We start from the raw sequence: 16496 nt of genomic DNA on the forward strand, positions 1-16496 counted from the left end.
GCCCTCCTATTTTTCTCCACTACAGTTCCTTATGCCTCTTTTTGTTTGTTTAAGCCCATCTTCTCTGATAGGGTATATATTTCCTTGGGACACAAACTGTTTCCCACTACATCCTGATGCCCACTTTGACCCAACACAGATTCTTAAAAGAAAGCTGGGATCTTTACTGTCTTCTGCAAGTGCATCAGGTCTAGGCTCATTTTATCCACATTAATGAACTAGCTTTTCTGTAAGACAGCCCTTTAGGTATCTGTAGACAGTCCTTTTGCCCCAAGTCAACTCTCCTCAGCTGTTCCTCATAAGACACCGTTCTTTAGGAACACTGTAGTTTCTTAGTGTCCCTCTTGAAGTGTGATGCCCAGACCTGGCCCTTAACCTTCCAGTTGTGTTCTGACCAATCTAGAATAAGACAAGGATGTCACCTCCTTTTTGGTGGATAACATACTTAAAATCATGTAACCAATGGTAGACCTGCATTTTGGAGGACTGAAGCTTATACCATAACTGCTCGTTGAGAAAAGGAATTCAACATGAGGTGTGAAAGTCAGTATTTAGAATGAGAAAATTCAGGGACCTACATGGTGAGGGAGCCCTGGACCTTAAGCTTCATTAGCTTCATGGGAAATCAGCCTCTTACTGGCCCTAAGATCTTAATACCTTCCTGGTAACTAACATCTTGTTAATCCCTTCTAAATTTACTCCAATTATAACTCACAGGTCTCTCCACTGCCAACATGCACAGCAGGGTTATCAAATGCAGGCTGGAGCCAAGCTTCCTGGACTCCAACACTTCTCTCACTTCACAAGGTCACCAGTAGGTATCACAGGAACTTTAATAAGTTGATCATCCGGGCACGCCCAAGGCAGATCTGTCTTATGTACTTTCTTATCAGGTTATTACCAAACCCACTCATCCACTCTTTTCTCTACTAAAGGAGGTAGGGTTATTCTCTGTGTGTCTGAGGTTTGGTTTTGTTGTGTTTTCTTTTAACACTAAACCACTTTCTTGGCCTGCATTTCCCGGAGGGGTTTTCAATTCAGTGCTCCCAAGTGACTCTACCAAGCCCTCCCTGTGCCATTTTCCAACCATCTTCTGTAACAGGGGCATGAATCAAAGGATTGCCAAGGAACTGGAATATAAAAGTCATATTAGGCTCTGCTTAGCTCCACCTGCAAATCTCAGCTCTGCTTTCCTCCCACTGACATTCAGAATCACCTTGATCAGACACCTTTCTAGAAGGTCACATTTTTAGTCTGCTCAAAGTTAAAGCATGCCATTTTTTTCCTCCTAACTATAAAGTTAATACATGATCATTGTGGAAAAGTTAGAAAAAGAACTGGGAAGCCTAAAATAAATCATCTGCAACCTAACCATCCGGAGGTAACCTCTTTTAACATCTCGGCATATTCCCTTGCAATATTATTTTTCCTTACCCTTTCGCATTGTTAAGATCATGCCATACATTCAGTCAGACACTACCCATTTTTAAATTAACACTATATCAGATCGCTTTCATACATTCTTGGAAATTCTCATAAATAACATTTTAGTACCTGCCTAATATTATGTTGTGTGGATACTACATAATTTGCCTAGTCCTCTCATGCGGAAAATTGAGATTTTTACTTTTTTTTTTCCATTATAAATTATGCTTTTTAAAACAGCACTATCTGTACTCAAAGCCTTGTAATTTTTCCTTATAATGTCCTCACCTGTTCATGATGAATTAACAAGGGTAAAATTACTATTTTAAAGGGTATATTTTCCTTAAGGTCATAAATATATCTGGAGCCCCTAACATAGACCTGACATAAAACAGACACTAAACAAATACACATGTTGAAATATATCAGCGAAGTAATCCCATAATTGTTGCATTCTTTTTTTTTTAATTGTTGCATTTTTAACTAGCAGTGCCTGAGTGTCTGTCTCTGAACACCCTGTCAGCATTGAGTGTTCTCATTTATAAACTCTGCTGAAAGCACACACACACACATACACACACACACATATGTACGTGTGTATACATATATTAAAGACTACAGACGACGAATGAATAAGGAGAGAGAAGATTACCTAGAACCAAAAATTCTATAAAATGCTCTATAGCTCTTGGAATTCAAATAACACCTGCCAAAATACATTGAAAATCAAACACAATAATCTAGGAAATTCAGACAGCAAGATATGAAACTTTAATATATATTAGGTCTGGAGCATCTATAAATAACACTGTTTAGACATTTTCATCGAAATAATCAGATAAAGCTCCCATCTTCATACTTTATATCTGAAAACTAATTAATAACCATGAATTTAATGTCCTGTATATGTTAACATTTTTAAAAGGCATCATGTCCTAACTGTCCTAAGTTCCATATTTGTAGTCTTCCTTGGTTTCTCCGTCTTGCATCTTTATTGCGTCTTTATTCTGCCTCCACATCATGCCTCCTCAAAATCCCAAGGCTCCCCCCGTCCCCCTCTCTGGTCTCCAATTCCCACGGGCATCCTACCTTGAAGGTGCAGTTTGCTCTCCGTGCTTTGCAGAAGGACGGAACTCACAGAGTCCAGATTGTCATAGCTGTTACAGCCCAGAGGCCCAGTGCGTGTCTCTGTGACCTGGAGTGCACATCAAGGGTGACAGGTGTGAGACAGGTGCCCTTGTCAGAGACTTGTGAGACAGGGCCCCGCAGAGTCAGCCCTCAGCAGAGCAAAGCCGGCAGAGAAAGTCTCCTGGCCTGAGCCAACGGCCACTTCCTGGGCACCTCGCCTGTGGCAAGGACCACATTGGGCTATCACCAAACAGGCATCAGGATAGCAGAGCAATCGAGCACACAGGCGGGACCCATTCCCTGGCTCTCGCTTCACAAGGTCACTCTACGTATTATATGAATTAATACGTTGAAGCACAATAGTATATTTCAAAAGCACGTGCTTCAGAATCGGGAGAACCAGCATGAAATCGTAACGGGGCCATGAATTTGCTGTATGACCTAAGGAAGTCACTTACCTTCTCTAAGTTTCTGCGACCTGAAGCTAGTAAATCCTTTCCAGGAAGGGTGTGAGACAAGACACGACGGGTTTGAGTGCCTGACGCTTCGCACATGTTCAAAAATGGGCATCGTATTACCCTAGATCTCTATAATCTGTGATGAGTACATATACACTATTAGGCAAGAAAGATGAAATTATCCCCGTTTTCTAGAAGATGTTTTATAAACTTGAAGTAAGCATGATATAGGATGAAAAGAGGCTTCTCATCCCGTTAGCCTTAACTTCCCATAATTTCACAAGATCATTTATGGGCGAGTTTTGAGGTTTGCATCCAGTAAAGACACAGCCTCACTTGTCAGGAATGGTGTGACCTGTGACACGGCCACATGACTCTCCAAATGCCAGCCACGCCTTCCCCCAGCTGCAAAACCTTCCCTTTCTCAGCCTCAAGGTCCCATCTATAAAATGGTAGCAATACTTTTACCCACCTCAACAGGTAAAAGAGATCATATTTTTGAAGCCTTTAGCACTTAGGAAACTATATAAATGGAGGGTCTGTGAGTCATGTTTTTTAAACCATTTATTCTCTTTGTGTGTGTGTGTGTGTGTGTGTGTGTACAAAATAATAACATAGTTGTTATTGGTTGAGGCTCAAGACAACCAGTTCGTTCTGCTAACGATGCCCTGGGCAAAAAAGCTGCCAGCAGAACTTCCTCACCTGGGTCAGCTGCTAGTCTTAAACAAAGCTGGCGATTTTAGCCAGCTGGTCTTAAAGTAGCATGAGAAATGGCAAACGAAACAGCCAAGTCCCAGACTGAGTGTGGAAGACAGTGGTACTGTAAGAATGGTTCCTTGAGTGGCCTCTGGGCAATTTCTCTGAGAAATTCCTTGTAAGGAGGGAGGCTGCATTTCCAGGGTGCACAAAAGAAGATTATCTTTCGACAGAGCCTCCACATCTCAATTCCACATCCCATCCAGGGGGGGAGAGAACCATTCGGTGATAATGAAAACCAGGCTCTTGCTTCACTCTGACTCTGATGGCTTCATAAAGATCTGTCTTTCTGTGCCGAGCTCCCTAACGACATAATCCCCCCAATGGAGGCGATTCTTCTGGGATAAGCTGGCTCTTTGTTTGTCGATCTGATTTATTTCTCTCTTGCCTACCTCCCTCCTAGTAACACCCTCCCTCATTTTTCTGTTGGCTTGGTCAATTTCTAACTCCACTGCCCGAGTCTCCCTCAATGCCTTCCCCCTTACCCCCTCCCGCCTCCTGCTGCCCCCCACCCCTGCCACACACACACTTTTTCCCCAGAGATATTTTTGAAAATCTTAATATAAGGCTTGGTCTGTAGAAATTGGATTGAAGATTGAGATGTAGAATGCAGGTATAATCTGGTTTAAGAAAATGTGAGATGCAAAAAATCTGCACTGAAACTGTGAGAAAAACTAATCCTTTATATCAAAATTCACCCCCCCCATTCTCTTTATAAAGGTAATTCCTGAATTTATTGCATTTGAAATAGAATCTTTTTTTTTTAATTCCTGTGCTCTAAGGCACTGAACTGAAAGTCTAGATCCACTCTAGTCAATGTGGCTATTTAAATTAACACAAATTAGGGATGCCTGGGTGGCTCAGTCGGTTAAGCGTCCGACTTCGGCTCAGGTCATGATCTCACGGCTTATGAGTTCGAGCCCCACATCAGGCTCTGTGCTGTCAGTTCAGAGCCTGGAGCCTGCTTTAGATTCTGTGTCTCCTCTCTCTTTATCCCTCCCCAACTCGTGCTCTGTCTCTCTCTGTCTCAAAAATAAATGTTAAAATAAAAATAAATAAATAAATAAATAAATAAATTTACACAAATTAAATGAAATAAACTTACAAACTTAGTTCCCTGGTAGCCACATTTCAAGGACTCCATAACCCATGTGACTAATGGCTACTGTCTTGACCATAGATATAGGGCACTTCTACGATCTTGGAAGGGTATACTGAATAGCACTGGTGCAGGGGAGTATGGGTCAGCACGTGACAGATGTCCTTTTTTGTAAATAAAACTTTATTGGAACACAGCCACACCCATTTGCATACTGTCCATGGCTGATTTTTGTGTTACAGCTGCAGAGTTGGGTTGCAGCAACATTGACCATATGACATGCAAAGCTTGAAATTTTTATTACCCGGCTTTTACAGAAATAGCTGAGCCCTGGTACAGAGACGAATTTTAGTCCCTGTTAGGGTATTCTAGCTGTATAACCCTAAACAAAAAAAGTCTTTAGCTCTTGGACCTCAGTTTTCCCATCTGTAAAATGGGGGAGGGGTGAGTAAGGGAATGGAAAACACAAATGTTTAAATTACTGGGGCGCCTGGGTGGCTCAGTCGGTTAAGCGTTCAACTTCGGCTCAGGTCATGATCTCGCAGTTTGTGAGTTCAAGGTTGGTGTCGGGGTCTGTACTGACAGCTCAGAGCCTGGAGCCTGCTTCGGATTCTGTGTCTCCCCCTCTCTCCACCCCACCCATGCTTGTTCTCTGTCTCTCTCTTTCAAAAATGAATAAATATTAAAAAAATTTGAAAGAATTACTGATCAGGCATCTGTAAGCTGCCTCCTGCTAGCTCTATGACCCTGTGAAAATCATTTAACCACTGTAGCTTTCAGTTTTTTCACCTAGAAAGGGAGTCTAAAAATCATCCACACGGGAGAACTTTAAGAGCAAATGAGAGGATTGTTGATTATTATGCCATGACCATAGCCAGAGCTGCCCCAGTAAATCAGTGCATGTGGTCACCCCAAAGACAGTGCTCCTGATCTTACAAGGCACTGGATTGCGTCAGTCAGGGGGGTCGGCAGGGGGCGCTGTTCGCTCTATGGCTGAAGCCAGAGACTGTATCTGCCCACCTGCTGTCAGAACACCCGCGTTGCAGTATGGCTGTCTCAGAACCTTCAGCCCAGCCCCCCTCAAGCCTACCTTGATTGCTCCAGTTGATATCTGGATCTCATGCAGCCTCCTCATGGTGCCATCACGGTCCACAAAGTAGGACGATGCCAGCTGGTGCAGAGCTTCAACACTTTGAGTGGCATTCCCTGACTTCCTGTCGAGGCGACTTTTGTCCATGTACATGGTCAAGGCCTCCTCCCCTGCATGGAAAAGGAAAGAAGTTCAGGGAGGGAGCCTATCAAGCTTTGGGGGTGGGAGGAAAGGCCCGCCCCCCAGGGGCCTGGATGCTGAAAAGAGACTTGAACTTCCCACTAATTTTGCCCAAATTCCCTTCTGCCTCTGAAAATCAAGAGCATAGTGAAGGAGAAACAGTGCAGAGGTGGCTGGAAGCACCCAATTCTATCAGGACAAGGACCATGGAAAGACCCTCAGCTGTTAAGTCCAACCTCTACCAACCCACCGCATACTTCTCACCGGTATCATCTCCTCTTCTCCTCGAGGCTCAGACTCTCCCTCTGTAAAATGATGGGCTTGCCCTGGATGGTCCTTTCCTCCTCCTCACCCAGGTCCTCCACTATTCACTCCCCTGTCTTTCTTTCCTCCTTCCCTTTCTCTCTTTCTCCTGCTGCTGCCCCTTCCTAGACAGATGGATACATGGACACATGAACAGACGGATGGCTAAAGAGGTAGACAGACACAGAGAGAGATAAGACATTGTTTAAAGGCAGGGAAAACTGCATGCCCAAAAGAGGGAAAAAACAAACGGTCGGATCAGTGAAATCAGACACTATCGATATTAACCAGCGCCCTATCCCTTGTACAGAAGCCCTGGGCTGGGCTTATAGTAGATAGTAAACAGGTAATGCACCAGTGTTTTTTTAACTCCATCAATAAATATTCTCATTACCTCCGTAAGCCAGGCACTGTGTTTCTGTCAGTGGAATGGACAGGAGGTTACCTCCGGAGAGGAGGGAAGGCGGCAAGAAAGTTAGGCACAGAGAGGGGAATTCGAGAGAAGGAAAGAGAGAGTGGGTGGAAAAACAGAGAGCGAGAAATGAATGCACAGACTCACGTATTTTATTCCATTAAGTTTTCCATAGTAACACGTGCATAGATTACTAACAGCACTAACTTCGGGCGCCTTTTATCTTGGATAGCAAGACGTTTCATCAGAACTTCAGAAAAAAGCATCCAGAAACACCTGCTAAACCAATCTGACCATTATATGTCTGGTTTCACCTCCTATGAACAGTGAACTTGGGGATATTTCTTAACGTCTCTGTTCTCAGCTTATTCATTCACAAAATTAGGGAAGGACTGGCACCTACTCCATAGAGTGATTAAGAAGCATAAATTAGTAATACTTGTAAGGTCCTTCCAGCAGGGTCTGGTTCGTTGTAGCAAGCAAAGTTGTGTAGAGTCGTCGTAAAAAGCAGTCTCCAGGGGCAAACCTTCCTGGACTGAACTACCTGCACGAGCAGTTACTTACCGTCCTTAGGCTTTAATTCCTCCATGGGCAGAACTGGGGATAGGGTTATCATGGGATTAAATTAGCTAACTGCATAAAGTACCTGCACCCTGCCTGGCACATGGTGAGTACCATGGGAGTGTTGATGACTGTTACTTGATTACTGAAAAATAATTTTTTTCTTTTTTTTCATACATTTTCATGCAATTGCATCAAGTTTATCCTGCAATAAAATAGGATGGTCAGAGAACAACAGTCTCAATGCTTTCTGAGGACAAAAGTCTCATATCTAAGATAACTGAAATTTCTTGAAGATGCTGATTGCTTTTTGAATTTAAGAGAAACAAACAAACAAACAAAGATGCTTTCAGGACAGTGATTATCCTAGGAAGGGCACACAGTACTGACCCACAGATTAATTCCTGTGCCTCAGATCCCTCCATGACTGCTTCTAGAACTGAGTTCCATTGCTGTCCACGGTTTTCCACATGCACCCTCCAGTCTCTTCACCGCTGTCTCCCTCTATGAGCACCGGTCAAACCATTCCCTCCGTCTCCATGATTTATTGCTGCCGATTTCCTCTCCTCAAATGCTTCTCTCTGCTTAGAATGCCATTCTGTCCCTCCCCTATCTGACCGTTGAAATCCTATCCAGCTTTTGTCACTTTCTCTTACCCCTCCCTCCTGCAGGGGTAAGAGATCTGGAATACTCCTATACATTCCTCAGAACCCACTGGGGCATCACCTTTCTGGTGACCTTCTCCCACTACACCCTGACCCCAAGGGAGATGTCATCACCTTCCCTCTTTCACTCTCTATCATGTCCATTCAGTTTAGCTCAGCACGCATGCATTGAGCAGTTTGGTAGGCACTGGGGTGACAAATAAATAAGACATTGTCCTCGTTCTAGAGTCACTGAGTGACTACAGGTATGCTGTCCAATACGAGAGCCACCAGACCAGGGTGGCTTTTGGGCCCTTGAAATGTGGCTAGTCCAAACTGAGATGCACTGTAGGTGTGAACTCCACAGTAGATTTCCAAAATCTTAAAATGTAAGAAAACTAAAATACACCATGAATTGCTTATCCCATTGATTATACGTGGAAACGACAATATTTGGGATATGCCATGTTAAATAAAATATATTAACATGATTTCTCCCCTTTCTCTTTTTACGTTTAAAGAAGTGGTTGTGAGAAAAATCTAAAATGGCTTATGTGGCTCACACTTCTATTTCTAATTGGTCAATGCTGGTGCAGGGAGACAGACATAAAGGGACCGTTTCAATATACCAGACGGACAGCAAAGGTAGAGGGATACAGACAGTGGAATGCAGCCTGGAAGAAGGGTGCCTGCCTCCCTGTTGGGAATGTGGAATGACCCTCTGGTCTCTCCAGCTGCCTCCTCGCCACTCTCTAGGGATGCTCTATCCTGCACAAATGCGCCTTGTTCTCTCATTGTTGGGACTTTTCTTGTCTTTTTTTCCTCCTGTCTAACTTCTACTCATCCCTCAGATGTCACCTACGGCAACACCTCCTCTGGGAAGCCTTCCCTGAATCCCCCACTCTTTACTTAAACGAGATCAAGAACGCTAACCACGTGCTTCCTGTCTCTTTTGTTTCTCTTTTATTTTATTTTATTTATATCACCTATCACATTTCCTGGTGATCACTTGCTTAATAGCCTATCTCCTTCGTTAGAGGAGAATCACTGTGAGGTCAGGGAGTCTGTAAGAGGCTGCCATCATTTGACTGTCATTGTCCAGCACAACGTGGACCAGTATTATGTGCTTAGCAAAGATCAGAGTGCTTGTGGATGAATAAATATATATGGAAGTGATCTGATTCTACAGTATTTATTGTGCGATGTCTCTGCCTCAACTACTAGACTGAAATCTCCCCATGAGAAGACTCATCATTATCAAAATTAACCTCTGGGTTCCACAAGCCTAAACGTGAGTTCAGAGTAAGACGCTCATGTTTGCACCTTCCCGTGAAGGCTCGCGGGTAGTGCAGGAGGACATGATCTTCTGTCCTTTGGACTCCACAGCGACCTGGATAGATCTGACATAAAAATGACCTTATATACAATTAGACAATGAATTCGAGGATGGTGGGTGGTGGCCTGGTGGAACGAGGCCTCTATGGATTCTTTTGTAATGTTCCCAACAAAGAACAGGTGTCCGGGTATCCTGGGAGGGGTAAGTGGATGGATGAATGGATGGGTGGATAGGTGATTGAATGGATTGATGAATAGATAGGCGGGCGGAGAGGTAAATGATTAAATACGTGAATATGCTGGAAGTTAGAGCACATTTACAGGAATAAATATTCCAAGCGCAGGCTCTCCAAGGAGCCCGCGCAAGAGAAGGTAGAACAGGCCCAGCTCCCTTTGGACTGAAAACTGGCAGAAGCAAGCCTTAGATCAAGAGGGGTTAATGGGCTTCTTGCTGCATTATTAAGACTTAATTTCTTGTTTATTAAGAGAATGCTCTGTTTAGAGTTGCTTTCCCATTTGGGCATTCCTGCAAATTGCCTCTTCACCCCACACAGGCCTTTCCTCTGTGTCTCTGGCCTCCAGGGGATCTGCCTCACTCTGTCTGTACCGCAGCTTTCGGAGGGGAACACAGTGAGACTCAGCCGCGCAGTGGATGGGGAGGGGGCGGGAGCCGATCCTTTCACCTTTCGAGTATATAGGGGATACCATTCTTCACTGGGGGAGGAAGATGTCTGGATTTGGGACCCTCTGGGGCATCTCTCATCCTTTCCTGCTGAGTCCCTGTGACTTTACCCTCAGCCTTTCTCTCAGCCCAGGGAAGCTTTCCGAAAATGCCGGGTGGGGAATAACGAATATACACACAAACATACACACGCATACAGAAACATAAGCCCTCCCGCATAAAAAGACATTCATGGAATCTGCACACATTCACAAACGTGTGCAACCTCTCACACACATATGTGTACATTGCACCTATAGGCGTTGAGCCCAGTGTGTCTGCAAGTGTGCACCACATATGCATGGACGTCTGCGTGTAGATGAACTTGCATCCAAGTCTAGGTGGGGATTTGTGCGTATCTGTCGATGGGGAGGTGTGCACCCCCATTCATGCCAATTTAATCCCACGTATCACTCAGGCTCCCAGAGGTTTCCTCTGGTCCAAAACATGATCTTCAGAGGGGCTAAGGGAAAATGTTATCCTACCCCTGTATCCCCATGGGTCATCCCAGACCAATTTTCCCCCTTGCCACCTTCCATGAGGAAATCACTCACACCAAGTACTTTATGAGATGAATCAAGTTCACCAACAACCTGAGGAGCCCATGGAAGTGCCGTGTGTCAGCCCTCCCACTGGCTGCACTTCCTCTTTCTCACTGCCTTTCCTTCCCCTTCTCTCTCCCTCAGGAGCCAAATAAATGCATTTACTTGTCCTACATGTGACAGTTTAAGAATCATCTTTTGTTGTCTGAGTATGCCCTTAGGAGCTCACCTGACACCTCTAACAGCTTATCAGAAGGTTTCTTCTAAATGAACACGGTGTTCTTAGGAAAAATTACAGAGAATAACATTTTCTGCACCTTCTTGTATTTAGGCAGGAAAACTGATATCCAGACAGGAAAGCGAATTTCTCAACGTCTCCTCTTCACCTGGCGAGTGGTAGGAATGGGCTCGAATCCCAAATCCCCAAGCTCCTTAGCCCCACTACATTACAATAATTATAGTGAGAATAATAAAACAACACCAACAATAGCAACAACCTGTTTGTCTAAACACCGTGCTCAGCACTTTAACGCACCATTTTATCTCATTGTCACAACGCGCATGAAGAAAATAGTCTTAGTTGTTTCTCTTTCTAAGAGAGGAAACCGAGGCTTGGAGCAGGTGATGTCAAACCGGTGTGGAACCAAGGCACGCAAACTCCAGAAGCTGCCCCTCCATTCACTACAACTTACCCCTTCCCTTTCTCTCCCCTTGCACGGGGAGGCTCTCAAGAAACAATTTTCCACAATCGAGTAAACGAAATGATGATGTTACCAGGGACCTCATGCAGTATCTGGCACACTGTGTTCAATCGACAGTAAATCTTTTCCCCTTCCCGCTCCCCGCTCCTCCACGGTGAGGACCGAGGGCACAGTTAGGGCCCGCTGTCCAACGCTAGAACTCAATCCAAAGCTTTGCATATTTTAAAATGTTGTGCTGTAAAAACAGAAGAGGAACAAGGCTCCGTGAATAATTCACTACTCCGCCTTGGAGAAATTAAAAATATATTTCACAGCAAAAGAAACGTCTTTGTTATTGGGGATTTCCAGGGACTCGGACAGAACACAGCTTCTAATTAAAGAACAGAATAGGTTGAAATATATATATTTATTCAAGTAAAATGGGAGGTGGAGAAATTCAAGGAAAAGGGGTGTAGCTTAATGAAACACTCAGTGTAGAAGTGATTTCGCTTTCACTTCACAATAAAATACAATTTATACTACATGATTTAACATTCAAAGTCCTACTTAGTATTTGAGTAGCATCAGGCAACGGATCCATGCTGGTTGGTGGGTTTTGGAGCGGGTGGATTGGGGAGGTGAATGAGTTGGTTAAAGAGGGGGTCTGGATTGGACTCAACTGATGTTGAGTCAAAATATATATATATATATATATATATATGTATGTATACACACACACACACACACACACACATGCAGGCTTTGTGGACAGAAAGCCCAAAGTTAAAAACGTAGGGTAAACTGTGAACTGTGTTTTGTTTTGTTTTTAGTTTAAATAAATAGAAAACAAAAACAAACAAACGAACAAACAAAAAACCCTTAGCGTTGTCACTTACTAGCCACACCCCTTCTGCCTCTTAGCTTCCTTATGTAGAAAATGGAGCTCATTGGACTTAGCTTGCAGATTTGGGGGACTAATGGCGATGTACGATGCATGCCTACTATAGGCAGATAATACACAATGGCTCCTCTCACTGTAAGGATGAATGAAGTTGCCCAACCTCCCCTCACACCCCCGTGATCACCAAGTTCCTAATCTGGGCTTCCTCACAATGCATACTGTGCACTCAGCCTAGAAAGCGCCTGCCACCTCCCCTGTGCCTCGCCAGCTCCTGCCAGCTACACGGCTCCTTCTCCCATGGAGTCTGTCCCCGCCACTCCAGCTCCTGGTGCTCCCCCTGCCTCTGAAGGAGAAGATCGAATGTTCTAATTATACCTCAGTCCACCCACCCCGCCTCCATCAACACACCATTCTTGCTTAGCGGGCAAGGGTCACATCTAAAGGCAACCTCTCAGCTCCCTGAGCAGGAGGCATGGCGTTCCCCCACCAAAGAGGCTTTCTCAAAATTTAGTGGCCCTCGTCATTATGGCAGAAAACTGATGTGCGAGGAGATTTACCTTATAATATAAAATGATGCACGTGGGCAAGAACCATAAGCATCAAAATACACTAGTCTCTACCATATCCCCCTCTTTAAAAAAATGTATTTCCTCCGTTCTCTCCTCCTCTCTTAAGGGTTGGACTTGATGGGGATGGAGAGGTAAGGCAAAGCCGCGTGAAGCAATTGGTCAGCTTTCCTATTAACCTCCTCCAAGCCCATAAACCATACAAATAATACCCTATTTGTAAAATGATAACCTCAAGTTATCAGTCCCTAAAGCAGACTTACATAAACAAAGGCAACTCTCTAAACAACACCTGAAGCTTAATTATTTCCCCAGATTAGACCACATTCCAAAGGAACTAATACCATAGTCAGATTAAGCATCCCTGAAGAATAGAGCTAATTCCAAGGTGAAGCCACAAAAGTTAGCATTTCTACAAAAGTTAGTAAATTCAAGTCTGACCGTCCCGGGGAATGGAACCCAGGGTTCTGAAATGAGCAGAGCAACCAAGTCAGTTTGGCTTATATGCGTTTGAGTGACGTACAGCGGCAGAGATGTTAGCTTGGCTTGGATCCCAGGGCATCCCAACCTCCCCTCCAATCCAGACCCCCAAGGCACGAACAAGGCCATGGCCCAGGAGCTGCCAACCTACCTCCCAAGGTGGCAGAGATGAGGAGGTGGGTGCCGTACTTTTTGATGATGGTATCGATGAACTGCTGAGTGGTGGGTCTTCTGCCAAGCAGGCGGATGCTTCTTTGAAACTCTGGCATGAGGGGCACTGGATGACGGACCAGGTCTCTCCTCTCGATGGCTGTGTTCCTCACCTTCCAACGGGCAAACTCCCTGGGCAAGAGAGATGAGCAAGAAGCCTCAATTTACCGCCTCTGCCCCCCAAGGCAAAGTCCATCCAACCATCCCATCCAGGCATTGCTCCTTGGGTGAGAGAGTGACGGCAATTATTTTTAATATTTGTCAAATCATACTTAGATCGGGAGCCCTCGGTTCTCTTCGGCCAACAAATATTTACTGAGCACTGTTCTCGCCACCAGAATACTGTAGTAGGCCAGACAGACACGGCCGTGTTCTCATGTTGCTTACAGAGCATCAGGATACAAGAATCATTGTTGCCTAGCTGCTTCTCCAACTTTCTTGCTAGACTGTGAACCATTAAGGGATGCTTAATCTGACTATGGTATTAGTTCCTTTGGAATGTGGTCTAATCTGGGGAAATAAGCTTCAGGTGTTGTTTAGAGAGTTGCCTTTGTTTATGTAAGAGATGGAACTTTCTTAGGTACATGGTGCCTGTTGCACGGTAGGATTCCTAAGAATGCCGGCCATCTGAATAAACAAATGAGTCGATGGAGGGAAGGAAGGGAGGAAGACAGGGAGGAAAAGAAGGCTCTTTAACAAGGGGCAAGATCTAGAGCACAAGGCAACTTGAGACCTGCCCTGAGATGGTTCCAGAATCCAATAATCCGCCCAGATTTCAGTTTGATTCACGCTTTTCACATGCATTCAGGGAGCAGGAACTGTTTGCAAGAAATAAAGCTGTATTTCGAAGACCATGTGGGAGAATTTCCACTCTTCCCTTCACTAATGATGAGGAGATCAAGACTGAAGAGGCTTCTACCCGGGAGTCTCGCTCAGGATCTCACTCTGCCTCTTGCAGACTATGTGGTGTCATCTTGGACAAAGTGTGCCACCTCTCTTTACTTGCACTTTCTTATCTACAAAATCCAATTAACATTATCTACTTCTTATTGCTGGCGTACAGATTACACGAAACACCGGGTGTGAAAAATACCTTTGGAAACTGCCAGGTACTAATCCAATGTGGAAGCCAGTTTTAGAACTATATTTTCTCACAAATTCCCAGACATGAAAATCGCTAAAGGTTCACGGACGAGGAACAGGAAGCATGCAAACGGAATACAAGTAGAAAGTTGAAGGGCCTTGGTTCAGGTTGGTTTTGCTTGAATAATGATCTCTGTTCCTCCCAAAGATGAAGCTCCTTCTGGAACCACCAGGTCTTCCTGAATTACAAGCTCCTAGACCCTTGAGAAAAACAGACCAGCCAAGAGGATGGTAAGGTCAGCCTAGATAAATGATGGGAACCAGAGGTTAATGAAAAGGTCTCTCTTTCCTGCCACAAGATGGGAGAGATGAAGGAAGGAAGGGGTACGAAGCAAGGAGAAGCCGAATGGGGGCGGGGGGGATCACCCCAGAATACACCCTTGTAACTCAGCGGTGGAGTCTGACCCCTGAAGCAGAGGAATGTGGGTCTGAAAAAAAATGCTTTCAAGTTGGAATACATTTCCAAACGTCAGAGCTTATGGTTCATGCCTGCTTATAGAATCTCTGTTCACAATTCGTGACACCGTACAAATTCTAAATAAAGTCAGCTCAAAGTACTTATTAAGTTAATCAGCTGCACTCAGTGAACCCTTGCAGGGCACCTACTAAGTGAAAAGTATGATGTCTCCAGGAGGGGGATCGACACTCCACAGTCCCACGTCCTTAAGAAGCTCACGGTCAGGCAGGGAAGATGAGCACTTTCCAGTTTGTTGTAAATCAAGAACTACAGGACACAGAAGAGGACAGATTTCTCTAGGGAAGCTTCAGAGAGGAAGTCATATCTGAAGCCTAGTTTCAAAGTCCACATGGGCTTAGATAGGCGGAAATGTGGTTAAGAGCAACTGTCCCAGGGCGCCTGGGGTGGCTCAGTCGGTTGGGCGTCCGACTTCAGCTAAGGTCATGATCTCACGGTCTGTGAATTCGAGCCCCGCGTCAGGCTCTGTGCTGACAGCTCGGAGCCTGGAGCCTGCTTCGGATTCTGTGCCTCCCGCTCTCTCTGCCCCTCCCCTGCTCATGCTCTGTCTCTCTCTGTCTGCCTCCGAGGGACCTGGATCCTAACAGCAACCACACAGGTGAACCTGGAAGCAGACCTTCCCCAGCTGAGCCTCAAGCCCACGAAGCACAGGTGGGAGGCAGCAAGGGCTTCCAGCCAAGCCACGCCCAGGTGCCCCGCCCACAGAAACTGAGGTGATACTGTTGTATTCAATCACTAAGTTGTGGAGGGAATGTGCTACTCAGCAAGAGATGACCAACAAAAGGCAACGAGGATCATCACATGTTTCTAAGGAAAAGAGTCTTTCTTCATGAGGGTTCCCCTGAAATGTATCAAATTATATACACATGTAATTATGAAGTTATATATATGCATAGAAACATAGTCATACTTCAGTAAACAAATATATATGTACCTACACATATATGTACATATATAATCACTTTGATTTATAATAAGTTATGACCATAGACTATTGATTTTTTTCTCATGTGGATATGGCTACATTCCTCAAAGCTAACTTGTCTTGACATACAGAGAGGTTGACTAATGTATCAAAAGTCACACAGCTAGTTAGTGGTAGGGCTGAGAGTGGCAAATTGGTATCCCGATTCTTATAGCAGTCTTTTAATATAGATACTGAGAAGTAAAATGTGAAAACCATAGAACTAGTATTTATACGCAGGAATAATGCCAACCCCACCATCAACTTACAAGCCCATGACTCAATTCCTTCTCTCCCTTCCTTCCTTTCTCCCTGCTTTCCATCCTTCCTTCCTTCTTCCTTCCCTCTCTCCCTCCCTTTCTTCCTCCCTTCCTTCCTTTCTCCCTCCTTTCCAACCTTCCTTCTTTCCTTCCTTCCTTCCTT

At 44.6% G+C, this 16496-nt stretch overlaps 1 protein-coding gene across 1 annotated transcript in view; it reads right to left on the reverse strand.

Moving 5' to 3' along the window:
- BRINP1 (BMP/retinoic acid inducible neural specific 1) overlaps nucleotides 1–16496 on the reverse strand; it is a 125465-nt gene that overhangs the window by 51873 nt on the left and 57096 nt on the right. Inside the window, exons 2-4 of the mRNA XM_049627879.1 lie at nucleotides 13433–13623; nucleotides 5957–6126; nucleotides 2515–2620 (exon numbers count right to left, since the gene is read on the reverse strand). Coding sequence (XP_049483836.1) covers nucleotides 2515–2620; nucleotides 5957–6126; nucleotides 13433–13623 — 467 coding nt within the window. The remainder of the gene's footprint in view (nucleotides 1–2514; nucleotides 2621–5956; nucleotides 6127–13432; nucleotides 13624–16496) is intronic.

The sequence above is a fragment of the Panthera uncia genome, chromosome D4, assembly GCF_023721935.1.
Source record: "Panthera uncia isolate 11264 chromosome D4, Puncia_PCG_1.0, whole genome shotgun sequence".
Classification (NCBI taxonomy): Eukaryota; Metazoa; Chordata; class Mammalia; order Carnivora; family Felidae; genus Panthera; species Panthera uncia.